Below are 26,016 nucleotides of genomic sequence, written 5' to 3'. Positions count from 1 at the left end.
TTTGCAATAGATATTGACGCAGATGCCTCCACATGCAGATTGTTATCTAACTTATACATGAGAATAAAAAAAATCAGTAACAGAAATTCATAAGAAAATCTCCTAACCATATGCTTTTCATTGCCAGCAAAATAATGCACTCCAGTCAGAGTATTTTTGTTGAGGAAAAGGGAACTGAACGTCAAATACAAATGCCTCACAGAATACAAAATTTCAGTATCCTTTGAAAACACAGTACTGTAAAGTGCACATAAACAAACATCTGAAGGCAGTTTATGAGCTGTTTAATTACACGCTGAACGTGATATTACTGTCAGCCAGAAGCAAGGCTCAAAAATACCCCGCATGCTGTGCTTACACAAGAGCACCAGGAGTTATATCTATCCTGCTGCCAGCAGAAAAACGTCTTCCAAATGCCATAATGATTACGGTGCTACCAGATGAAAATAAACTTCAGCTTCCCAGTCACTATGTGGTTTTCAGGCCCAGCTGGTTACTCGCATTGAACTCAAGGTACCGTTTTGTCCCTGATGTCTGCTCCGAACAGCAAAGTGATGTAACTCTCCAAGTTTTGCCACTGAGGACAGGTCTCCAACAGTGAAGCGCTCTCACCAACAGAGAAAAAAATTACACCTGAGAGAGTCTTTCAAAGGTCTTCAGCACCTAACTGCAAGAATATTCCTCCAGGGCACTAGCATGAAGACTAATTCTGGTTCTCTAGTCAGACAACTTTAACTTGGGAAAATTAGATGATGAACAATGGCCTAGCACTACATTGATCTCTGTGCCTCTGGAAGCTGCACATTTACTTTGGATCCTGCTATGGTACAGTACCAAAAACAAGCCTCTGACTTAAAGCAAAGGTGAGCTCCATGACGCAGACACAGCGAGAGTGTGCTTTCACTAATACAGTCCTTCAAACCTCAGCATTTGCAGAGTCACCAGGTCCTAAGGAATGTAAGCAGCTGAGAAATAATAAGCTGAGGGGAGGGAGAGGAAAAAACAGAGGACCTCACACAGCAGAAAGACTTCTGGAGCCAAGTTTTTTATTTGCAATAAACTACGCTCACAACAGATAAACAACTGTGGATAAACTGCTGATAAATCCGTCTGGACTGAAAGACCAGGAGTTCAGCTTTGAAAGGCAAACACATGCAGCAATGCCAACGTGCTCATACTTCAATCTATAGACAGATACTCATGCTGTTTCACCCAGAGAAAAGCACTGAAGCTACCACTCCGAAGAGGATCTTTGTGTTTTACAGCTGACTTATGCACCCAGCTTGGTTCCTATTTTGGTTAAGCTCATTTTTGCTATTAGTGCTTTGCTGCCTCTGCAACAGGTGAAAGCCAGAGGGAAAACCTTCCTTGCTTCCAAGAGCTCTAACTCTGCAACAGCTGGCTCAGCGAGCAGGCTGCGAGCACAGACTAAAACACGTTGATGAAGCCAAGCAACTGACAGGTCACAGGGAGGTTACTAACCAACTTCTGGAAATATTCTCTTGCACCTTCATACAGTACCAGCCAGAACATCTGCACACCAAAGGTACTTCTGAACAGTCCAATTAATACCTGGAATATTTCTTTATGATCTGATTGATGTTCCAGCCCTGACACTGTCCACATATTCCTCCACTGGCACCTCCTGTGGTATGCAAGGAGATCACCCTAGCTACTGCAGCAACCTGCCAGCCCTTCTGGCTTCAGCGGGCTGACTGCCATCAAACGATGAAAGACAGACGGCTACAGAGAAGGCTGCTCCCAGCTACCACTTCGCTGGAGGCTGTTCACGGCCAGAAGAACCAAACCGGTACAGAGGCAGCTCTTCAACAGTTGGGCCACCACACAAAGATGGGCTCAGCAATGGAGGTTAACCACTTGCTGCTGCCATTGCACGCCAGACAGCACAACAGCACTGCAGGCCCAGCTGCCTCATCTGACCTCCATGCCTCCTGTTTTTTCCTGCAGCCTCCTACTTTACCAGTGTTAGAAGTATACAGCCCTTGTTCGGATGCAAACCTGAAGCAGTTATGTCTGCTTTCACTCACTGCTTCCCCAGCTACAGCTTCAGCATTACTGTGCACGCTGAGGTCTCCAAAGCTAACTAGGAAAAAGCCTCAAAGCTGGGGAGTTGTACTCTGGTTTTCGCAATGAAAAACTTAAGAACAGAGGTTAATTGCTTAAAAACAGGATGAGCAGATAGATGTACAAATCAGTATGCTGCATAAAGCCAACACAGAATTAAGAGCTGGCAGAGCAACACGCCAACTCAAGTCTACTGTTGGAATTATGACAAAAAGGGATCTACATTAATGGTGGTTTATGTGTCTATGAAAAAATTCAACACTTCCGTAAGCGTCTTCTACTTAGCAAGTAGGCAAACTACAGGTAAAGGTTCTGTCATAATATTTCATCTGTTTTTGGTGATTCAGGCTAAAGAGAAGTCCTCCTATATAATTCCTCAGGTGTCTTGACAGTCTGGAAGTTCATCGCAGGTGATACAAAGGGAAGGAAACAGTGCCATTGAGCTAACTCCTGAGGATGGATCCACAGCTTTCTGAGAAGTAAAAATTTGTTTTTAAGTCAGAGACTCCTTAAGTAAATATATAAGTTTGCACTGGATGAAGGGATTGACGAAGGGATTTTCCTTAAAACTGTCTTCATTAAAGTGAATAGTAAAATTCCCATTGATAAAAAAGCAATTAAAAGACAATGAATCATATACAACAAGCTTTATAATTTAAAGCACTTGACTTCTGTCAAATGCCTGTTTGCAAATTTTAAGTAAACTCTTAAGAAGACAATTCTCTATCCCACCTAATGGAGCCAATGGTCTTAAAAGATCAGAAGACAAAGAAGAGGAGAAAGAAATCTCAATAGCTTTTATGATTGAATCCAAAGTTAGATAAAAAGAAATAAATATAACATTTGGATAGAATCATAGAATCATAGAATAACCAGGTTGGAAGAGACCCACCGGATCATCGAGTCCAACCATTCCTATCAAACACTAAACCATGCCCCTTAGCACCTCGTCCACCCGTGCCTTAAACACCTCCAGGGAAGGTGACTCAACCACCTCCCTGGGCAGCCTGTTCCAGTGCCCAATGACCCTTTCTGTGAAAAATTTTTTCCTAATGTCCAGCCTAAATCTCCCCTGGCGGAGCTTGAGGCCATTCCCTCTTGTCCTGTCCCCTGTCACTTGGGAGAAGAGGCCAGCACCCTCCTCTCTACAACGTCCTTTCAGGTAGTTGTAGAGAGCAATGAGGTCTCCCCTCAGCCTCCTCTCCTCCAGGCCAAACAACCCCAGCTCTCTCAGCCGCTCCTCATAAGGCCTGTTCTCCAGCCCCTTCACCAGCTTTGTTGTTCTTCTCTGGACTCTCTCCAGAGCCTCAACATCCTTCTTGTGGTGAGGGGCCCAGAACTGAACACAGGATTCAAGGAGCGGTCTCACCAGTGCCGAGTACAGAGGGAGAATAACCTCCCTGGACCTGCTGGTCACGCTGTTTCTGATACAAGCCAAGATGCCATTGGCCTTCTTGGCCACCTGGGCACACTGCTGGCTCATATTCAGTCGCTGTCAACCAACACCCCCAGGTCCCTCTCCTCCAGGCAGCTTTCTAGACAGACTTCTCCTAGTCTGTAGCACTGCACAGGGTTGTTGTGCCCCAAGTGCAGGACCCGGCATTTGGCCTTGTTAAACCTCATGCCATTGGACTCTGCCCAGCGGTCCAGCCTGTTCAGATCCCTTTGCAGAGCCTCCCTACCCTCCAGCAGATCCACACTTCCACCCAGCTTAGTGTCGTCCGCAAACTTGCTAAGGGTGCACTCAATGCCTTCATCCAGGTCACTGATAAAGACATTCAGCAGGGCTGGACCCAGCACTGAGCCCTGGGGAACCCCACTTGTCACTGGCCTCCAGCTGGATTTCACACCATTTCCCACCACTCTCTGGGCCCAGCCATCCAACCAGTTTTCCACCCAGGAGAGTGTGCGCCTGTCCAGGCCAGAGGCTGACAGTTTCTCAAGCAGAATGCTGTGAGAAACTGTGTCAAAGGCTTTACTGAAGTCCAGGAAGACCACATCCACAGCCTTTCCCTCATCCAGCAGCCGAGTCACTTTGTCATACAAGGCAATCAGGTTAGTTTGGCAAGACCTGCCTTTTGTGAACCCATGTTGACTGGGCCTGATCACCCGGTTCTCTTGCATGTGCTTCATGATAGCACTCAAGATCACCTGTTCCATGACTTTCCCTGGCACTGAGGTCAGACTGACAGGCCTGTAGTTCCCTGGGTCCTCCCTGCGACCCTTCTTGTAGATGGGCACAACATCAGCCAGCCTCCAGTCCAGTGGGACTTCCCCAGTCTTCCAGGACTGCTGGAAGATGATGGAAAGGGGTTTGGCCAGCACATCCACCAGCTCCTTCAATACCCTAGGGTGAATCCCATCCGGCCCCATAGACTTGTGGGTGTCTAGTTGGGCTAGCAAGGCTCTGACCACCTCCTCTTGGATCACGGGAGCCTCATTATGCTCCTCTAGCTCCTGGGTTTGTACTCAGACGGAACGACCCAAGAAAATTTAATGTTCAAAGTTTCACGTACAGGGGAGCAACAAGGGCAAAAATAGTCCTTTTCAAGTTAGTGCAGTTCTTTTAATACAAACATATCATAAACTGAGTTGGCAGGATTGGTCCAACTGTTAGTGGGAAAGTATACTTAGAACTTACTTAGCTGCCTTGTTAAAAAGTTTCCATGAGCATCAAAGAGGAATTAAACAGCTCCTTCCATGAAAACGTTATTAGAGATTCCTTCCACTTAGAGCTGAGATACATTTTCACATTCTTGGTAAACAATGCCCTGATATACCAGAATTTCAGCTTATATGACTGTTAATTTAATCCCCAGGAATATTTAAATATTTATTCAACAAATAAAGAACACAGTGAAGGAAATCAAGGCTTAAATAAATAATAATCAAACATTATAAATACTTTCTGAACCATTTCTGTCTGTCCACATGCTAAGTTCTTCTACAGGCATTGAAATGACTACCAATAAACATTTTTTTAGAATTAAAATTGCATTAAAATTTACACAGGAGTGGAACAAGCATCATCAGTCACTGAGACAAAGCCTGTGTTTATTGCAGGCAACAGTATCACACAAAGTATTTCATAAATGTTTCAGCTGCAATGGAGAAACGGCCAGATTTTCTATACAAAGCCCATTCCTGAACTTCTTTCTCAAAAAAACCTTCTAACTTTCCATTTACATCTATTTATAATCATTTTATACCTATTTGTTCATAATCCAACATTACTCTATGGGTTACTTAGCTCTACTATCTTAGTACTTACTCTCTGGGTATATATTTGAAGCAAGGAATTATGTATCCTCAAACTTAGTTTTATTAGACTAAGCGCAAGTTCTTCTGCTCTTCTAATGAAAATGGTGCTCCATCTTCTTGACCAGCCTGACATTCCTTGCCCATCACATACTAGGTTCAGCTATGGAAATTCACTTTTTCTCAGCAAGCATGATTAAGCATAACACCAGAGATAGACTCCTGCTGTCCTTCCTCCATTGGCTTTAGGACCTTTCCCTTTCTACTGGAAGTTCTGTGCGTTATCATGCAGGCTGGAAGGCACTCTCTAGTTCTATGTAAGGATTTCAGTTCTCCCACATTTCATAAAAATACTCTGTGTTTTGTCACGTAGAATATAAATAAATCTGCAAACAATGTGCAATGTCTACTATAGCACAGATTAATGCTCAAACCTATTGGGAAGGAATACATACAATTTAGTTTCAAATTAAGTCCTCACTGTTGCGTGTGTCCAATTCAGAGCAACAAAGATCAGACTATGTCCATTTGCTGTTAGTTGTGCCCTTAGAACATACAAGATATCATCAGTACCTAGAAAGATCACATCAGAATACCAGCTGCAACTTTTTTATGCTGGTAAAAATATTATTTGGGAGAACAGGTAGAAATAAAAAGGAAGAAAAAAGAGGAACCACTGAAGTGCAAAGGACAAAAAAAAGTACAAAAACATGCATCTTAGTGTTCAGCTTTAAAATATATTATAAAAAGCAGCCAACACTACCATCTACTGGGCAAGATAAGGACAGAGTTCATTCCAATAAAGACAATTGCTGCTGCATTCTGACAGTAACTTCAGGTACAAAACTCATCTTGAGCCCACAGCAGCGTGATTGTGGACTAGCACAGAAGAAACCTACAAGATTTATATTATCCAAACCAAAAGTAAACTGAGTAAGTTCTCTTTATGCCTATGAAGTAACTAAAAGTAGCAGAGTTACACAGCAGTCTGTCAAGAGGACCAACACCTAGCACTTCAGTGATACAAGTCACAGAACTAAACTCAGATCTCCAGTTAGCACACAGTTAACATAATTCTTGATTTTAATTACAATTTAATCACAGTGATTTCAGTATGACTACTCAGATAAACCAGAGCCTTTCTGGCACCTTACAGCTCCTCCTCTCTTTAAAGCAAAGGTATCACCTGTAGACATTGTTTTGTCTAACCATATCCTGCTACATGACAAGTTATTTTTTACATATTGTTTTAAGTTGAATAAGTTAGTAAATGCCAGAACTTGTCCATTCAACCGTTCTCCTATTCTGTGAGACTCTGAGATACAGTCTTCACATGCATAATCACATACTCTTTTTTTTTTCCAAAGAACCCCTGCCCCAGGCAGGTGCTGGATAGCACTCAGAAAATGAGGAAGCTGTTGAGTATTTTTATATTCTTTCTTCAAGTGGTAAAGTCAGTCTTATTTACTCTACATGGTTTGAAAGCAGAATGACTGTTTATTTTCTTTTAAAAAAACCCCACTGAAATAACAAAGAGTACGTATCTAAAAAAGCTTTGGGCACTCCAGCAATTACTGTTACAATGCAATGCAAAGTAATTCCTGAAACAAAACCTCTGTTCTCAGTAACTTACAAAAAAAAATAAAAATATCTCTTCCTAGCTCTTCATCCTTCTGAGTAGGCTGCTCCCAGCTCATTTCAAAGCACGCTGTAATCATGTGATCCGTGATGCTTGCCTAGTCACAAAATTTTGAGTCTTTCAGGGATGCAGACAGCTAGGGGAATGTACCCCTGCACCTCTCTTTAATGACGAGGAGAGATCCTGCTTGCCTGCTCCTGCTCTGGAAAAGACAATTTAAGTAGGATCCCAGGCTATTTAGAGCTCCCTAAATCATAATCAGTAAAGATTAAATTCGATATCACAAAGGCCAGAGCCCCCTCTCACTGAAATGATGCCATCAGCAGGAAAGTCAAGCACTTCAAGCAATCTTTGATTGAATTTTAAGATGCTTCAGTAACACTGCAACAGGCTAATCCTGAAGTAATGAAGAATAGAGAACAAACTGCATCCAAAAGGAAAGAGTTTTCCCACGTGGCTAGGCATAAGCAGGAAACAAACTACTAACAAACTACAACCTTAAAAAAAAAAAAAAGGAACATTTTCTCTTCACGTCTGAACTAAAAGCTTAGGTACCATCAGAAAACACGGCAAGGGAGATAGATATTTCTTCACCAAAATCCTCATACATTTCAGTCTTGTTCACAGTAATGTTTATCTACTTTATTCTCGAAACACTCCTTAGGCTCTTCCACTCCCTCTGCTCCATGCTGAGTGCTCAGGAAGTAACCTAGTACCAGAGGGCTTCTCAATAATTTCTCTCCACTACAAACTCAGTCTGCCCTATTATCTCCACTTGCGTAGGAAATTGCAGTTAAACAGACTTTCTTAGGATGACACATAAATTGGTGATGGAGACAGAAGTCAAGGCCTGCCAAGCTGATGCTCACTGATCCAGAAGTTGACCTACAAAGCTGCCCTGGCTCCGAATTATTTTGGCCAGAATATTTCTAAATACCAAACGCTAATATCTCATGGGGAACCCAAGCAAGTGACAAAAAAATTATTGGCAACCTGCCAAAGTTTTGGTTCCAGTGAATTGTTCAGCACCACACAGGAAGGCTGTGGTAGAAACAAGTGCAGTAGTAAGCTTTCCTGTGTGGGATTTACCTACACTAATAATAATAAAAAAAAAAAAACAAACAAAAAACCAAACCAACTATTTCTTTTCCTTCCTGAAATCCTCTTCCCAGTTATATAAAAGTCTAATAGCATCTACAGCAATTGACATGCGATCACTTAAGTGAAGACTCTACCATGACTACACAAGAGGAAGCCTAACTACAGATTCAAAGGCAAACCTAATTCCAGAATTTCTTGACTTTGGTGTTATAGCAAGTTATAACAATTTTAGTAGTGAAATGTCCTTTTTGGTCCTTCTTTTCTTAAATAAGGTAAAACCATTTCATGCCACTTCAAAGTTTTAACCAGAAATCTATGGCAATAAAGCACAGCATGAACTAATTAATTATATTAGATTGCAACAGAAGAAAAGTTACTTCCACAAGCAAAAGATAAAGCCATTAGGTACATCTGCTGGGGTTGCACACAGTCACATAAAGTCTATTCTGCCTTGCTTTCTCCTTCCTGCACTACGCTGACCAGCTTCCCTGAAGGAGATCTACCTTCTCTCTGGAATCATGCCTTTCCAGTGAAGGCAGTGATATAACAGCTTCCTTTGCAGTAAAAAACCACTGTGGTTAGTTATTGCTTGAGACACTACTGGTGTTTCTGACATATAATCATGTGAGTAAAAAAAAAAAGTTGTTTTCAAAATCTTAATTATCTCAAGCAAGCTTGAACACAATCTCAAAACAGGCAGGTGGTAAGATGCATTTTACTGCTTTGAGTTGCTGCACCTATGCATCCAGAAACACAGCACTCGGATTCACTGTTACCTTCTTCATAGAGACGGTGGAAATACCCAAACACCACTGATCGTTATTCCACCATTCCTGTTCCACTATTATAGTTGGTTTCCTACAATATTAGCTGCCCAACTTTATTTACCGATCAATTTCTTCATCATCTTTTTGTTATTGTTGTTCAAGCGCAATTTGCAAGCTGGAAATAACAACCAAAATTCTGTCCAGACAGTATAATAACAGCTCACTTTCCAAACACAAGCACTAGAAAACTCATTATGAAGTACTTCATAAACTTCTATCACTGCAGTAGGAAGTGACTGTAAATTATTACAGCTTTTCCAATTTAATGAGTACATTTAAATCTTCAAGTGATGGTGTTACTGCCTGTACTCAGCACAGAGATTTTAAAAAAAAAAAAAAAAGAGGAAAAAAAGACTATTTCACATTTACATTCACACCATGCAGAGTAACTGGTAAGCACTGATGTTTTTCAGATGAACATACATTACTTTGCTTGCCACATGAAGACATTTGTAATTTGTAAACTATTATAAACTCTACTGGAATTCAAGTTTTCTGTTTTATTTAAACATCTTGAAAGAGCTAATATACAACACTAAAATTTTTGTTCTCAGTCTTCGGTGCACCATACTGTACAATTTTTAATTCTCCCTATCCCCTGTATAATTTGTAATTCTAGCATTTTCCACAACCGCTTACTATTGATCTGTTACATAGCATGCTTAAAGCAGAGTTCAGGAAGTATTAACTATTTTATGACTAATATTGCTGACGAGTTTTAACAAAATCTATATGAGAATCTGTTTACACAGCCTTCAGATACAGGTGACAAAATAACGATTAATACTGCACAAAATCATAGTAAAAGAACATTTTCAGAATTTATCAATGTGGAAACAGGTGTAGTCAAAAGAAACCATAGCATGATCGAGAACAGAGTCCTGGTATCTAATCTGGCTCCCTTGTTTTGATCAGACTGGGAAGTGAGGGCCCCCTCCCTGCTGGTGCAGCCTATCTCACTGAAGTCTAGTAGGCATGAAACTGCCCATAGGACTTTGTAATAAACAGAAATCATGCCATTTCCTATTTCTGACTTAGTTTTTACTTCTATCATAAGAAAAATAAATTTAAGCAATGATAAGGAAATACTGAGAAAAGTTATTTGTAAATGTCTCAAGCACTTCACACTATTTACAAAAGTTATTTACTAGCTGTTGTTCACAGAGGAACTTATATTCACAAAAATGAAGTGGTTTTTAAAGAGGATGGTTGCTTCAACATGCTTGTTCAATAATTTGAGGCCAGATATTAACATAACACAAAAGAGAAGAGATTTCTTTAAAAGCACCTATGTAAAAATAAGCATGAAACCTCTGGAACACTGGACAAGGTTGCCCAGCGATGTTGTGGATGCCCCATCACTGGAAATATTCAAGGCCAGGTTGGATGGAGCCTTGAGCAGCCTGGTCTGGTGCAAGGTGTCCCTACCTATGGCAGGGTGGTTGGAAGTGGATGATATTTAAGGTCCCTTCCAATGCAAACTATTCTAGTATTCCATGATCATGAAACAGTAAAGACAAGCAAATGCCATATAACACACAAAACTAAAAAGAAGGACTTTAGGTAGATAACTCCCCCAAACTTCTAGATTAAAAGGCAATATTTCAATATTTTGGTATACCTTTAACTTAAAATGCTCTCATACAGTATAGTTTACCAAATCTGAGTGTTCAAAGACAATTTTCTCCAACATTTTATGAAGACAAAAAACCAAAATGTGAAAATGTAAGCAATACATTGCCTGCAATTAATAGTTCAGTTACTGCTTATTCTTTTTTATAAAAAAACAGGCACTCTAATCTATCATCAAACTGTAAAAGTAGAATCTTTGGATTTGTACATCTTGATAGTACACTTTTTAATCAGATTTTTCAATTGCTTTTCAATGTAAATACATGGCCATGTTTTGATATCTTTAGCAGAACAAGTCTATTATAATTTTTGAAAGACACACGTGAGCTTAGGAAGTATGTGCTATATAAAGCCATTTTCTTCAGGTTTGGGACACAGTATTAAAATATTCTGTTATGAGGACAGTTCAGGTAAACAATCAATGTTAACCCCATTCTGAGAATTCCGCAAAAAGCATAGCGTGTCTTCCATTATCATATTTCAAGGGATTAGTCAGTATTTCAGCCATCAGGTTTTAGAAGAAGCCCTGAAAAAGTAGCTGATACCATTGTCTCAAAAGCTTAAAAATCCTCATTATTCTAACAACTCAAATTGTTTTGTTAACTATATAAACTCCTTGTCTTTCACTGAGTCTTGATTCTCCCTGGTCCAGTGAGCTCCTCAGGCTAACTGCACTGTTAAAGAATATTCTTTCCTCAGCAGTGTTAGAATGGCTCTATTTCAATTCTGTACAGCAATCCCTTGCTTTTGCATTTGAAAATAAAAAAAAGATCAGAATGCACTGCCTGGCCAATTCTCTCTTTATCTTCCATCATTCTCCGTACATCACCATCACACCTCTGACTGTGCCTTCCCTAATGCCTGGATCAAAGCAAGAATCTCAGTTCAAAAATCAAACATCTGTTTGTTTCCAAATTATAAAAAAAAAAAAAAAGCAGAAGAGCAACCTTAAACTGAAACTCATGCTTTCCTGAACACAACATAGTTAAAAATCTTCTTGCATGATTTCCTGAAGTTATCCAAGGCTATACCTTCCAGTCCCTTCCTCTGCTTTGTATGGAAGCTCTCTCATTCCTCTACTAATTAATGACCCAACATATGCTACAGTTTTCTTTCTTCTGATATGGGGTAACCAGAACTGAATAAAGCACATACCAGCAATCTGTATGAGTTTATTAGACATTCCTGCATTGTTTCATTTGTATTCCTCAAACATTTCAATATTATTTTTGCCTTTTACACAGTGTTACTTATTAAAATAGAAATCAATTTTAAAAGCCTGGACTTTAAAAAAAATACAGAACTAGTCAAGAAAGCAGAGGCTGATGCCAGCCTTGGCAGCAGCAACCATGAGATGGTTGAGTCTGAAATCCTGAAAGAAGTGAGCAAAACAAATACTGAAATAGCAGCACTGGACTTCAGGAAAGGCAGATTTTAGCTTGTTCAGAGATCTGCTTGGCAGGATCATACAGGAGACTGTTTCAATGGGTAATGAGGCCCGGGAAATCTGGATATCTCTCCAAGAACTTCACACCAGAATGATGTATGCCAATACGCAAGACGTTAAGCAAACATGGATGAAGGCCAACACGGACTCCTAACTTAGTTCAAATGAAAAAGGAAGTAAGCAGAAGGTGAAATAGGGGAAACGTTCTATAAGAAGGTATATTGTTGTAATTTACAATGATGGAATTAGGAAACCCAAAGCTCAGCTGGACAAGAAACTAGCAAGGGCAACAAGAAACACTTCTGCGTGTATACAGATAGCAAAAGTAAATTACCAAATTGGAAGGACTGACCGATACACTGAAGGGCAGGGTGGCCATGCAGAAAGACCTCAAAATGCAGGAGAAATGGGCTAAGATCTCATGAAGGTCTATGAAGGTCTCGAATCACATGCTAGGCCCTGCACCTGGGACAGGACAGCTGTGTGCCACCCACTGCAGCCTGCGGGCTGACAATTTGAAAGCAGCTTTGGAGAAGAAGACCTGTGAGCTGAACATGAGTCATCAATGTGCTCTGGCAGCAAAGGTGGCCACGAACATCCAGGGCTGCTTTAGCAAGAAGGCAGCCAGTAGGCCAAGTGAACTGATTATCCCCCTCTATTTAATACTGATGAGACCACATGCGGACTACCGGACCCAGTACAAGATACTGACATAGAGTAGACGTCCACCAAAACAGCGGGGGCTGCAGCAGGTGACATGGAAGGAGAAGCTGAGCAAAACTGTTGGCTTGATCTTAAGAAGAAATGCCATCTTCCAGCAGTTAATGGGAAGCTATAGAGGAGATACAGCCAGGTTCATATCAGGTGTGCATAGTGAAAGGACAGGGGGCAACAGACACAAGCTGCGAAATGGGAAATTCCAATAAAGTATCCATAACAGGAAAAAGTCTCTACGAGTGTGACCAAATGCTGGAACAGGTGGCCTAGAGAGACTGTGGTATCTCCAGCCCTGGAGACAACCAAGTCTTTACTGGATGAGGCCCTGAGCAACCTGATCAAAGGCAACCTGAGGTCTGGGGTGCTCAGAGGTGGTGTCCTGAGGGCCCTTCCAAATAAAATGATTCAGTTCATCTGTTCTATAGTTCTTTGATTAAAAAAAAACAAAAAAACCAACCCAAAACCAACAAAACCCAAAAAACACAAAACCACAATTGCAACATTTATATTCCAAATTTCAAACTTATTTGACTCTTTAATTCAACAGCAGAAGTTGTATCAGGCACCAAGGGACATAAAGTTCTTTTTTAAAACACACATTTTCTTCTGAGATTCCTTTGAAAAAACAAACTATGAGAAAATCTCATCAGTTCTAGCCCAAATTGAATGACATGAAAATATTGACTATAATCAACAGGAAATGGGTGCAAGACAGTTTCTAATATTGAAACTGTATTTTTAGCTGACACAGCAGAGGACATCTTCCGACAACACAGGAAAATGTACCAGAAAAAAAATACATAAAATAATTTGAAAACAAAATTCTTAGAATTTACTCCAGTAAATGCAACCAGTGTGAAAAACGTCATTAGAAGTATTATTCCAGTATCCTTCAATTTCAAAACTATATCAAGCTCGGCATCACTCATTTTATTCATTTTTCTAGCCATCTACATGACAAAAGCACAGCAAAAATAAACTATTTTTAGAAATAAAAAGAAATAATATAAGACCATGAGAATCAATGACAGTACAACAATTCTGAGTGATACAATAATACAATGCTCTCAGTGGACTGAATTTTCACACTTAACTTTTGAGATTTCGTATGGATTTTGTACACTTGATTACTTTTGTCTATACAGCGAAGCAGTGCTAATTTATGCCTTCCTACGGGGATGACAGTTGTCTATGCCAGCACCAGAAACTGAATCAAGAAACTCCGGAGCTAAAAGCTAACAGGCAACAGTCTCTTAACTCAAGAGCTGCAGATTCATGTTTTATTCATAAAAGTAGATACCTACACAGCAGCTTGTGAAATGGATTCTTTCAGCATTTAACGTTTTTATTTTGCTTATTAAAAAAATGACATATCTTACCTTTAGGTCACTTCCTGGCAAAGTACCTATGCCATCCTTCCAGTCCATAGCACTAAATACATCAAACTCTTGGCCATTTCCACTAGAGGCAGATTCATTCATGATGCGTGTACTAAAAAAAATGAACAAAGAAAAAGATTTTATCTGAAAATGTTGTAAATGTAACACTTGCATCACTAGCCATTTCTTCAAACACATTTCACAGATTTATATCAAATACTTCCTCAACACCAGCAATGTGGACAACTGGTGACAATGATGATAATATATAGTAATGTAATCAAAACAAGGGGAAATCTTTTGAAAACCTTAAAGAATATTGTTTGGTTTATATACTAGAAGGCTATCAATGAAGCTGCATTGGAAAGAAATGGACAATTTTGTACTGCAAATAAACTGACATGGGGAAAACATACCTCAAGTACACCTAAGAAAAACATTTGTTCAGGGCAAGGCAGGACATGAGTACATGTGCATATAACAAATACATTATGCACTGATTAATAGAATTGCTTTTCCTTAAATAACATGCTAATGTGAACGCTTCACCAAAGTTCAAATTAAAACTTCAAAATTAATTTGAAACTGTCTTTTCATTTCCACTGTCTGACTCAGGACACTCAAATATTCCTTGTCTGTTTCCATACACTTTCACTAAAAATTTGATCTGAATTTGTAAAATTTATTTACATTCAGAGAAGCACATTTACACCAGGGAAAACTACTGTTTTGCAAGACTTTATTTCACTGGATCCCTCTGTTACAGAACAGTAAAAGGAAAGCAGAGAATATTTGTCTTCAGAAATACTGGATTTGAACATCCTCTTCAACAGCAAGAGTTTATCCTATCCCAAATAATTTGCACAAGCAACCTAAGTATATAAAACTTGCCACTGGCTTTTTCTCCACCACTTGTCACTGCCACAAAGACAGCATCAGTTGCCCTGAAGGGTAAATGTTTCTAGCAGCCAGTTGTGACTACGACCAACTTCTTCCTTTCCACTTCTTACAAAACCAGCCATCTTCAAATGTATGGCCTGGCACCTCTTTTACTATTTGTCCAATGTGAAATACGACTCATTCATTTGCCTTCTGAAGAACTTCTGTGCTATGTCTAGTAGCTGAAAAAAATTGCAGCAAAATTAGCTCCCTCTTTTGTTTGGAACTGTTACCAGAAGCCCACCCCTTTTCAAACTTAACATTTTATGAACTTTGTAACAAACACTTCATAAACCTCATACTGCATTTGCATACTGCAAACTTTTGCTGCAAGTGTCAATATTTAAAAACCAAATAGGTAGAGAGCTTCCTCAGTGCCTGATCTTGTTTTCTAAAATCTTATTTCTAACTTGGATCCCACTCCCAAAATCTGCAAATATTGATTGACACTGTCAGGAAATCTATGGAATTTTCACAAAACCAGACTGAGTGATATCTGTTCACTCACAGATAACAGAAAACGATGCAAACCAAGCAGAAGTAAACTTAAGTAATCTAGAAGCTTTTTACTGAAAGCATGAGGAGCAAAATACTTAGCTAGTTAACTCTGTTGCGTGAAGAATAAATGAATTTTTATTTTTTCCATCAGAAAAAATCACATTACTGTAACCCCACCACTACACACAGATGCTGTAGGGGGTTTTGGGTCCACAGTGTGGACTCCCTTGTACTTCTTGGTTTCCTCCTCATTTCCAGCAGAATTTTCCAAAACCCTGACCGAGCCCTTACTCCATGAATACTTTCATAACACTACAGCCACTGCACACTATCAACAAGATGACAAAAGCTGGACTTCAGTCAGTAATCACCGCTTAAGGTAAGAGCTTCTGCATTTCCCTTTATTTCATGCAACAGGCAGAGTTCCCAGAAGGCTCTTTGACAAAACTTGGTGTATTTCACATAACAAGTTTGAAGTAAGAACAACCACGATTCAACGTGTCTCCTTCATCTCGAATTTCAGTAATCCTCTGTGAGAAAGCATTGAAAACCACTCTGCCAATGTACAAAAACTAATTCTAAAATATGTCAGTAAATCTAAACAAATTCAATGCGAACAGGTAAAATTCCCTAAAGCCACAGACCTTATCTTTTAAAATCACTCCCAGACAAAATCCACCACCCTACCTCAGGGCAGGCTCCTACAATACAACTTCTACAATCTGTGTTTGACCCAAGAGCATGTACACAACCATACATTGCAGAACTCAAGCCCACCAAGTATCCAGCCTTCCACACCACAGCAGATCAACTCAAACAGGCTCCCATCAAACTGAACTGCAGCACAATGGCAGAGACACAGGACTCCTTTTTCTCAAGAACACGAGACCCAAGCTGCTAAGGAGCAGCTGAAAAATCGGATCCATCCAGCAACTTGTGAAATTTTAAGGTCATGAAACATACTGGTTTAAGCACATTGGTGTAACGAGCTCCCTGCAATCAGCCTCGCTAAGCAAACACAAAGCTGTGTTCTGTATTAACTGAAGTTCTAAGTAGTCCTAAATTACCATTCTATTTAGAGGATACTTCACTCAACCCTCCTGTGGTTTATTTATTATCAAAAACACGCTCAAATGGTTTCTGCAGAAGGCATGACAGAAGACAGGAAGAGACTTGGGAGGCTGTGGGGAAACACTTCCTCACAGCAGCCGCTGCCCAAGGAGCAAGGAGGAGCCGCAGACAGCTGTTCCATCGGATGCTGCTGACTCCAACACACACTTTCTAACAGAACTAGATGGAAAAAAATCAACATAGGGAAAAAATAATCTTAGAGCCTAGCCTAGGATGTAAACTGTGAAAGTTAAAAAAAAAACAACCAAAACCAAAACAAACAAGCCAGAAAAGTTCAGGTCATGTTTCTCTCAAGAAAAAAAAACAAACAAATTTTAAGCCAATTCCACCAAACAAGAGTTTCCTCAAGTAACATTAAGAAACAGGGTATATTCTATTGTTTGATAAAGCATTCATTATTGTTTTCCTTTTAAAATTAACTCAACATCAAAGGCATCTGTACTTTCACATTCTGCAGCCTTTAGAAACGTTCTTGGTGGGGATGAAAAGGTTAACAGGTAATACAGATAAAAATAAATTTAACAAAATTAATTTAACATTTAACATTTAACAAAATATCTGTTTCCAGCTTGGCTGAGTTTAAACAGATGAAAGATAGGGGTACATCCCTCTACTAATGATAATAAGAAGGAAGATAGAAACCAATTAAATTGTTACAGCAATGATGTACTAAAAAGGATGAAATCATCACAATATACACATCTAAATCACAGAACAAAGAAAACTACAGAATGCCTTATCTACTTATTTAATTTCTGGTTTTAAAGCTCTGATGTATTTCTTTGAACTAATGTAACTCCTTCAATAATGACTTCATTTGCTATCATCTCTGTTGTTACGCTTCCCAAAAAGTAGTAGAAATACCAAGCGGGGAAGTAACTACAGTACTTTCCCTATACCTGTCACTGACTGTCATCTTATATGGAGACAACGACAGAATAGTAAAAATTTGGAACAGTCATATTCCAAAATCCACTACTAGGGATGTAACTGTATCTCAGTCTTGACAGCCATAATCTACAACACTTACAGAGGAGTGTGTTTCACGTTAAGAATTCAACATTAAATTTTAGACATGTGCAATAAATACACTAAAACAAGCAAGCATATAAAGTAAGATTAAACACGTCCTTTAGAGAACCTTCATTTTTACCAGCTGGTTCAATAATAAATGAGTACCTCACAGAGGAACTACTTAATGAGAATAACAGCACAAAAATGAGATAGTTTAATCTGTTGAAAGATTCTCTAAAGATGTAAAGCAAAGCAACAGGATCGAATACGCCAATTAAACTTACAAGTAGATTTTTAAATAATTATAGGGTTACATGCTGAATAAATCAAGAAGTAATAATAGAAGGATTCCTTCTTTCAGCTGTGCTTTAAAAAACTACCTGACACCTGCCCAAATTTTGAAAACACAAGATGCCACCTGTGAAACAATGCATGACTTCTAACCAGTGGGACCAACTCAATACCAGGTCATGGGGCAGCAGAAAGAGGAGATTCAGCAGTAAAGCCACCAGTGAGCACAGCCAGATTGGTGTAATCTGTCTGCGATACTGTGTCTTTTCCTTTTCTGCATCCCTGTGTATTTTTATTTTTACTTTTAAGGACTTCTGTAGCCACCATGACAAGACAGCCTATCAGATTTGCCCCGCGCTGCTCTTCACCCCAGCCAACAGATACTGCAAGGAGGGGAGAAACCAGGCGTGTGGAGCCAGAAGAGGTCAATGCAAGTGGCACCAAGGGCGAAGTCCAAATAACAAACAGCAGTGCCAAGGGAGACGATATCTTTATAGAGCTGAGCCACGGTCCCTCTCCCCAACAGGGCTCGGTGACACCAGCTCTGACGGATGCTCAGAAACAAAGGCAACAGATGATTTTTTTGTCCTAGTATCGTAGATGATTATTTTGGGCATCTCCAAGAATGAAGGTGCTTGGCATAGCATCCATAGGCTAAAGGGACACATTTTCCCTAAGCGATAAAATCAGGAAAACTAAGTGTATCAGAAAAGGACAACTCAGTGTACCAGAGCTGCAAATACACTAACTTCTCTACATGAGGGGACAAGTGGATACTCAACTTCAGCTTTACTTAACATCTAAGAATGTAAATAGTACCAGGGCTGACTTGTTATACTGCTGAAGCCACATGAAACAGACTTACTCCTCAAAATACAGGCTTTCTCTGTTTCAGACAGACTTCATATTAAGGTAGCTTCATAATGAGAGCAAAAGCAAAGCCAGCTGACTGCAAACCCACCGGGCTGAGCCCTGCTTCTCCCCTCGCAATCCTCCCCTTGAGCTAGGTGCACTCCACATTTGTCTCCTTTTTACCCTTCATCTTTTTGCACCTGAGTCTTCACTCAAAGAAATACAACCACAACAGGAACAGTGCAGGAAATGATAAAATACTTTGAGGCTATCCACCACATTCTAATAAGTGCTCTGTTTAGTATCTGTTTAATGGTTCAATTATCTTCATGTTTCAGTAAAAGATCTATTTGCAGATTACACATTTGCTTCAAAATATCATTTTTTGTTGTTTAGGAACTACTTTACTCCTTCTGCCATATTTCTGGTTTGTGTGTTGAAGACCTGTTTGAGTAAATGTATCTATTTTGCCTGTTGCTCATGAAATTTATTACAAGTAAGTTATTCTAAAGATGAGATATATAGCTTATATATGTAATTACAAGAGGATCCCAGTTTAAAATTCTTTGCTGTTCTTAACACCTGCAGCAGAAAGCAGACCAGACTTCCTATTATGTTCCTTTAACGTTATTTCCTCTTACTTTATTTGTGGCTACTCTTCTGCTCGCTAGATTCTCCAGGGGTACTGTCTATGTTTACCCCTGCTTCCCCACACTTCAGCTTAAAACCTTTTTCCTCACAGAAAGGACACAGCCACAAATGCATTATAAAATGCTGCGAAGCCTTAGTCCGCACCAGTGCTAAGGGAGGTTCATGCTGTCCTCACCTGAGTCTGGTCTCTGTTAGTGAGCTAACACAGGTATTACGTACCACTGGGTAACACAGATACACAATCTTCATCTACTCCCTCATTTTCACACCTCCGCACAACACTGTAATAACAATAGTTACCCAGTACCAAAACTATCCGATCATCTAACGAGACTTAACACTGACAACTTTTATTTTGTTTATAAAGAACCTGTACCTCCCACCAAAACAGTATTTCCTCTGCAATGCTTTCATGACTCTTTTATATCTGTTATTGTCCTTGCAGTCCTGAGAGGAGGTTTAACCTATTCAGACAGTGAGACCCAAGCACAGAAACTCTGAAATTCTATGCCTTAATTTCTCTTAATTCCTTGAACCAGGTACAGAAAGTTACAAAAAACTTCTGCTTTTGCTTATTTGTGCCTCCTCCCCCAATGCAGACACCTCCTCGAGAACTTCAACGCACCAAATCCTCACACTATCACCTGACCTATTCCAAATTGTTATTTCTTACTCAAGTTAATTCAATATACAGGTGAACATTCTTTTATCTGATTCATGTTCTCCTCTTCTGTCGTTCTTAGCAACTTCCACAAGCTCTGCTGTACTTAAACAACTAATTCACCTTTTTTTCTAGCTCCTAAATACACTCGGCAGGTTACTGCACTTATAGACTTTCCCTTCTCTTCAATTCATAAAGAGCTCCTACCTCCCACTGCGATGAGCAATCCCACTACCGGAGCACTTACAAGCTACGACTACACACACGCTAACACTTTCTTCAGTAAGCCCCACACCAAGTAATCCCTGGTTCCCTACACCAATCACTCACAACCCATCATCCTACTTGCCAGCACTATTAAAAACCCCAAAGAGTAAATGGAATAGCCCACAAAAACCCAACCCTCTCTCTACACAGACTAGGTGATGCCCAATAAAAGTGAACAACTCGGAGGAAAAGGACTTCATCACATGACCATTTTCTGAAGTTATTAGAACTTTTAAAACCAACACTCTAGAAAAACTCATTGAACAGGAGGTTAGACATACACCACAAACACAATTCACTGCAACCGAACAACCGAGAAGAAAAACCACCCAGGAAGACAATCACTTGAGCCACCTTCATTAGCGCATCAGTCCATGAGAAGATCAACTGGACTACAGTGAAAGCCACTAAGGTCACATCAGGAAAAAAAAGAGGACCTAGCACCACTGGGATCTAAGCCCAGTGCTTTTCTGCCTTTAGTCCTCAGTTTCAGGGCGTTTCTTCCTTACAAATGTTCATCACAGAAACTTCTGGGAAGGTGGCAACTTCCCTGGTAAAAAGCACCAGATTCCTAAACAGCTTTGAAATTAGGATTAGGAAAAACTATGTAATAATCCCGAAGGGCATAAACAGAAACCTGTTAGGATCTTAAGGCGACACACGCTGAAGTTTTCACACCTCGAGTTTTAAACTCACCGCCTGACTTTTTAGCTCCCACAACTGCGTGTCCATTCCTGAGCAGAAACTAGCAGCAAAGGTAGTCCCTCCACCACCAACTCCACTACAGAGAGGAGATTAAAATGGAAAAAACCGAAGCGGGACAAATCCCAGAACTCGCGCTGCCTTTCCCCGTGCAGCTCACACACCCCGCGCTATTGAGCGCCGCTAATTAAAGGACACGGAGCAGGCTGCGCCCCTCACCCCCCGGGGAGGCACCTCCAGGCCCCTCCCTTTCCCCGGAACGCGACTCCCCGCGGCTCGCCCTGCGCCCTCGGGGGGGCAAGCGGCGCGTCCCCGCGGGGCCGGCGGAGCGGCGGCCGCATCGCGGTGCCGAGGCCGGGCGGGCGCGGCCGCCGCTCCCCGGAGCCGGCAGCACCGGGCCTACCACCAGAGGTCCCTCCTCGGCCAGTTTTTGCGGCGTGGGGTTTTCTTTTTGTTGGTTTTTTTTTTCCCCCTTTTTTTTTTTTTTTTTTTTTGCTGCACTTGAAACTTTCCGGAGAAAATCCCGGGCTCAGGTCCGCGTCTTTCCCCGAGGCTCGGGCAGAACCGGCCAAGACAAAAGCGACCGCGCGGCTGCCGCCGGGGGAAGCGCTCGGGGAAAGCGGTTTCTCCGCTCGCTCCGTTCCTCTCCTCAATTTGCCTTTTTTTTTTTTTTTCCCTTCCCCCCCGCCCCGGGCAATGCAAGGGAGCGGGGGGAGGGAGCCCCCTGCCCCGAGCGGGGGTGGGAGAGGAACTGGGTGTTAAGTGTTCCTGAGGAAGTTGCACAACGAGAGAGGGACTCCGCTTGTTTACCGGGTCCTTTGCCTTTTGGGTTTTTTTTTTGGTTGGGTTTTTTTTTCTTTTTGTTGTTTTGGGGTTTTTTTTCCTCCCACCCACCACCCTCCGAGAGCGGGATCCGGGAAACAGGCGGCTATCTGCGAGCGGCAAGAAAAAATAATAATGAAATAAAACAGAAAAAAATAATAAAGCAGAAAAAAAATAATAAAACAGGAAAAAAAAAAATGTTACCTCCTCCTCCCCTCCCCCGGCGCGAAGTAGGAGGGGGGGCGAGCTCCGTCTTTCCCCCCGAGCCCGGCGGGGGCTCGCGGCCCCGGTTGGAAGCGGCGTCCCCCCCGCCTCCCCGCGGCGGGATCGCCCCCGCCCGGCCCCGCAGCCTCCGGCGCCGCGCTCCAACTTTTTCTCTCACGCTCTCGTGTGCGCCCGCTCCGACGAGGAGGGAGGGAAGGAGAGAGGGAGGGGAAAAAGCAAAAAAAAAAAAAAAAAAACCCAACACACACGGGGGGTGGGGAGCGGGCAAAGCGCCCCCTGCCCCGGGCGCCGCCGCAGCCCCGGCTCCGCCGGGAGCGCCTTGCCCTCTTCCCCCCCGTCCAAAATCGCTTTCTCCCCCTTCCTTCCACACCCCCCCCACCCCCCCGGAAAAAAAAAAATCCAAAACAGCGCCTCGCACACGTTAGCGAGAACAAGTGTGCCGATATCCTGTTGTTGTGTGCACCGGCTGCGGAGACGGAGAGACGGGCGGGTGCGCGGGGGGCGCTCCCCTACCCCGCCTCGCACTTGGGGCGAGAGCGCGCAACTTAACCAGCAAAGCCGCGTCCTATTCCCTTCCTCCTACCCCCCTCCCCCCGCCGCGCCCGCCCCCCCCCCCACCCCAACAATACCGCGTCCCCGTTCTCATCCAAAAACACGCACTCGCTTCCCGGCGCGGCCGCACGACCCCGAGCCCCGGGAGCGCCGCCCCGGGCCGCCCGCGGCGCTGACAGCGCAGCCCGAGCGGGCTCCGCGGCCGCTCCCCGCCCGTCTGCCGCAGCGAGCGCGGCGCACGCACCGCGCACAGGCAGGAACCCGCCACTCGACAGAAACACTTTTTTTTTTTTTTCCGCCTCTTTAAAAAAAAATTGCTAGGAGCTGCTTTTTTTTTTTTTTTTGTATGTGTCTGTGTGTGCAAACTTTCCCCAAAATGGCGGAAATTGGGAGATGATTATATTTTAAATATCTCCGGCACACGATCACGCGAAGTGCAGGAGCGACGGGAAATACAAACTCCGCTGCGCGCTGCGAGGCCTTCGCGCACGGGGACCCACGGCACATTCAACCGGTACATCCCGGCGGCCGCCACCTCTCGCCGCTTCCGACCGAAAAAAAAAAAAAAAAAAAAGAAAAAACGGGGCTTTTTCGCACCCCTCTCGGCCGCGCATCGCCCGCACTTCTTCTCCGCGTCCTCCAGCCTTGTGTGAACAAAGAGCCGGGGCTGGGGAGGGAGGGGGCTCGCTGCCACCCGCCCCCCCCCGCTCCGCTCACACGCCCGTGCACCCCAACCCCCCCCCCAACCCCGCACCCGCATCACATTGTTCCCAACAGCGCGGCGGTGCCCCGTAAGTGTCATTAAATGGAGCCAACTGACAAGCTCATTGGTGGGGCAAGTCTGCAAAATGTCTCTCCCCTTCCCTTCCCTTCCCCCTTCCTCCAGAGCCCCCCTCCCCCCAGCTCCCCCCCCCCAAAAAAAAGCCCCCCCCAACATTTCCACAGCTCCCTCCCCGTGCATACATCGATGTATATGCACATACGTGCGCGCGTGCCCGCGTATGTACATAAATATATAGCGCGTATAGATCTGCATGTACTCCCTTCATGTGTTTGGGAAGAGAAAAAGAAATACCAGGCACCTCTCTCTTTCTTTTGTTCCTCTTTCACACTCGTACACTTATGATTTAGTGAGATCCCCGGTGCCCCGGCCGCTCCCCAGCCACTTGCGAGACACTTGCCCACTTTCCCCGGCATTAACTTCCATCCTTTCTGCTCGAGGTGGTGGGCGAGAAGCCCCCCCCCTCCCCTTCCCCAGATACGTTTCGTAAGGGAGGGAGAGGAGGTGCGTCTCTCCCTTTATCTCTCGCGCTCTCTCTAACTTTCATCCTCACCTAGGGGGGAAATTAAAACCCATCGCCGGCCTTTGCCACCGCGGCTCCCTAAACGGCTTGCGGATTAGATCGGAACCCGCCGCTCCTTACCCCCCCAAATTCTCTCTCTTTTTCTCCGTCTCTCGAGTAGTCCTGACAAATATGGTCCAGGGCTGCGGGCACCAGTGAGCATGCGCCCGCCGAGCCAGGGCTGGGGAAAGGGGAAACTGCCGCCGCCGCCGCCGCCGCCGCCGCCGAGTCCTCCCCGCCCGCGCTGCCGCTGCGCCCCGGCCGCCCGCACCGGCCCCCGCGCCCCGGGCCCGCGGGGCAGCGTCCCCGCCGGCCCCCGCCTCCCCCCGCCCCGCTTCGCCGCCGACGCCGGAGGAATAAAATAAGGAGAGTTGTGCGGCAGCCGCGCGCTATTTTGGGCGCCTTTCAAAAATAGCGCACTTTTCGGGGAGAAAGGGGTCGCGGGGGAGGGGGGAGGCTCGGGCCCCGGAGGTGCCGCCGGGTGCCGGGAGAGCCTCTTCCCCCCCCTCCTCCTCCTCCGCCCCGACCTCCCCATTAACCGGGCCGGGGAGAGAGTTGGGCGCCGGTGATGGAAGCGCGGGTCCCGCACCGCAAACGCGGGGCCGCTCCTGCGCCTCCGCGCTCCTTAGAACGGGCCTCGTCTCATTTAAAACCCAGCCTGCCCGCGAATTAAAAGTAGTTTCAGATGTGCCGGCCGCCCGGGTTCTCTCCGTCTTTGCCTTGTACTCACGAAATTCTGTCTGCGGTGGTTATTTTCTGTCACTTGTTGTTCAGAAAACAGTAAAAACAGAAGGTCCTCGGTGTTCCACGGGATTGGCCGGGGTGAACTTCCTTCACCAACAAGGAGCTCTGTGGGGCAAAAGAACATGAAGCAAAACAGACCTACACGAGGCCTAACTGCGCTCGGGAAGAGGGAGGGTGAAGGATTGCAGGCAGTTGTCTACAATTCTTGAAAAGATGTGTATATATGTATACACATCTTTTATATATATACATATATATATTTATAGTCAGAAGCAAAGTATAAAGCAATACAGAACATAATCGTAATTATACAAATAAAAAATAGAATCACAGAATCGTGGAATAAACAGGTTGGAAGAGACCCATCGGATCATCGAGTCCAACCATTCCCATCAAACACTAAACCATGCCCCTCAGCGTCTCATCCACCCGTGCCTTAAACACCTCCAGGGAAGGTGACTCAACCACCTCCCTGGGCAGCCTGTTTCATTGCCCAATGACCCTTTCTGTGAAAATTTTTTCCTAATGTCCAGCCTAAACCTCCTCTGGCAGAGCTTGAGGCCGTTTCCTCTTGTCCTGTCCCCTGTCACTTGGGAGAAGAGGCCAGCACCCTCCTCTCTACAACCTCCTTTCAGGTAGTTATAGATACTTTCTCAAACCACAGAATGCCTCCCTGAGATAACTCTGTCCTTACGGCAAAAATTGTCAAAGTGAGTTTTGAATTTTTAATAGTCTGGGAAATCTCTTCACCCTCAAACCTCAATACATCTTTTGTTAATCCCAGCAATTAACGACATCCAAACTTTCCCGTGATTTTATATACACTTCCTTCTATGTTTGCAGTGACAACTTCGGCCCAGATTGCTAGAACATAAATAGTAATAAATAATAATAAACATCCAATAATAAATATAATCACTAAATATCAATGGAATTAAACATATGGCAAAAATGCTCACTTACAAAGGCATAATAACTAATAAACTAGTTCATAAAAGACCAAACGGAACGTTTTTGCTATTAGGGATGTATCTGGTGTTCCAGTAGTGTCCTTGTGGAGGGGACTGCATTGCGTTGGGCACAGGGTAGAGGTCGTCCTTCTCTGACAGGAAAGCTTCCATTCATTACAGTATTTACTTAAGAACGTATCTTTAAAATATTTCAGAATCAAACTTTACAACTCTCCTCTCTTAAACTACGCTCATGCTCGAACAATTTAGACATGATTTTGCTTAGAGT

The 26,016-nt window shown here is 43.1% G+C and overlaps 1 protein-coding gene across 4 annotated transcripts in view; it reads right to left on the bottom strand.

The window, feature by feature from the left end:
* L3MBTL3 (L3MBTL histone methyl-lysine binding protein 3) overlaps nucleotides 1-24,218 on the bottom strand; it is an 81,025-nt gene extending 56,807 nt beyond the window's left edge. Inside the window, exons 1-2 of one of the 4 annotated variants that reach the window (XM_069851849.1) lie at nucleotides 24,115-24,218; nucleotides 14,086-14,197 (exon numbers count right to left, since the gene is read on the bottom strand). In XM_069851849.1, the coding sequence (XP_069707950.1) occupies nucleotides 14,086-14,187 (102 nt within the window). In that variant the 5' untranslated portion in view covers nucleotides 14,188-14,197; nucleotides 24,115-24,218. Of the gene's footprint in view, nucleotides 1-14,085; nucleotides 14,198-22,117; nucleotides 22,139-23,772; nucleotides 23,879-24,114 lie in introns of those variants that run through there. The other 3 variants (XM_069851852.1, XM_069851850.1, XM_069851851.1) reach the window with 3 other exon arrangements.
* Nucleotides 24,219-26,016: the final 1,798 nt, after the last annotated feature.

The sequence above is a fragment of the Phaenicophaeus curvirostris genome, chromosome 2 (assembly GCF_032191515.1).
Source record: "Phaenicophaeus curvirostris isolate KB17595 chromosome 2, BPBGC_Pcur_1.0, whole genome shotgun sequence".
NCBI classification, from domain to species: domain Eukaryota; kingdom Metazoa; phylum Chordata; class Aves; order Cuculiformes; family Cuculidae; genus Phaenicophaeus; species Phaenicophaeus curvirostris.
The sequence above is the reverse complement of the archived record's forward strand: the minus strand, read 5'-3'. Positions and strand labels throughout refer to the sequence as shown.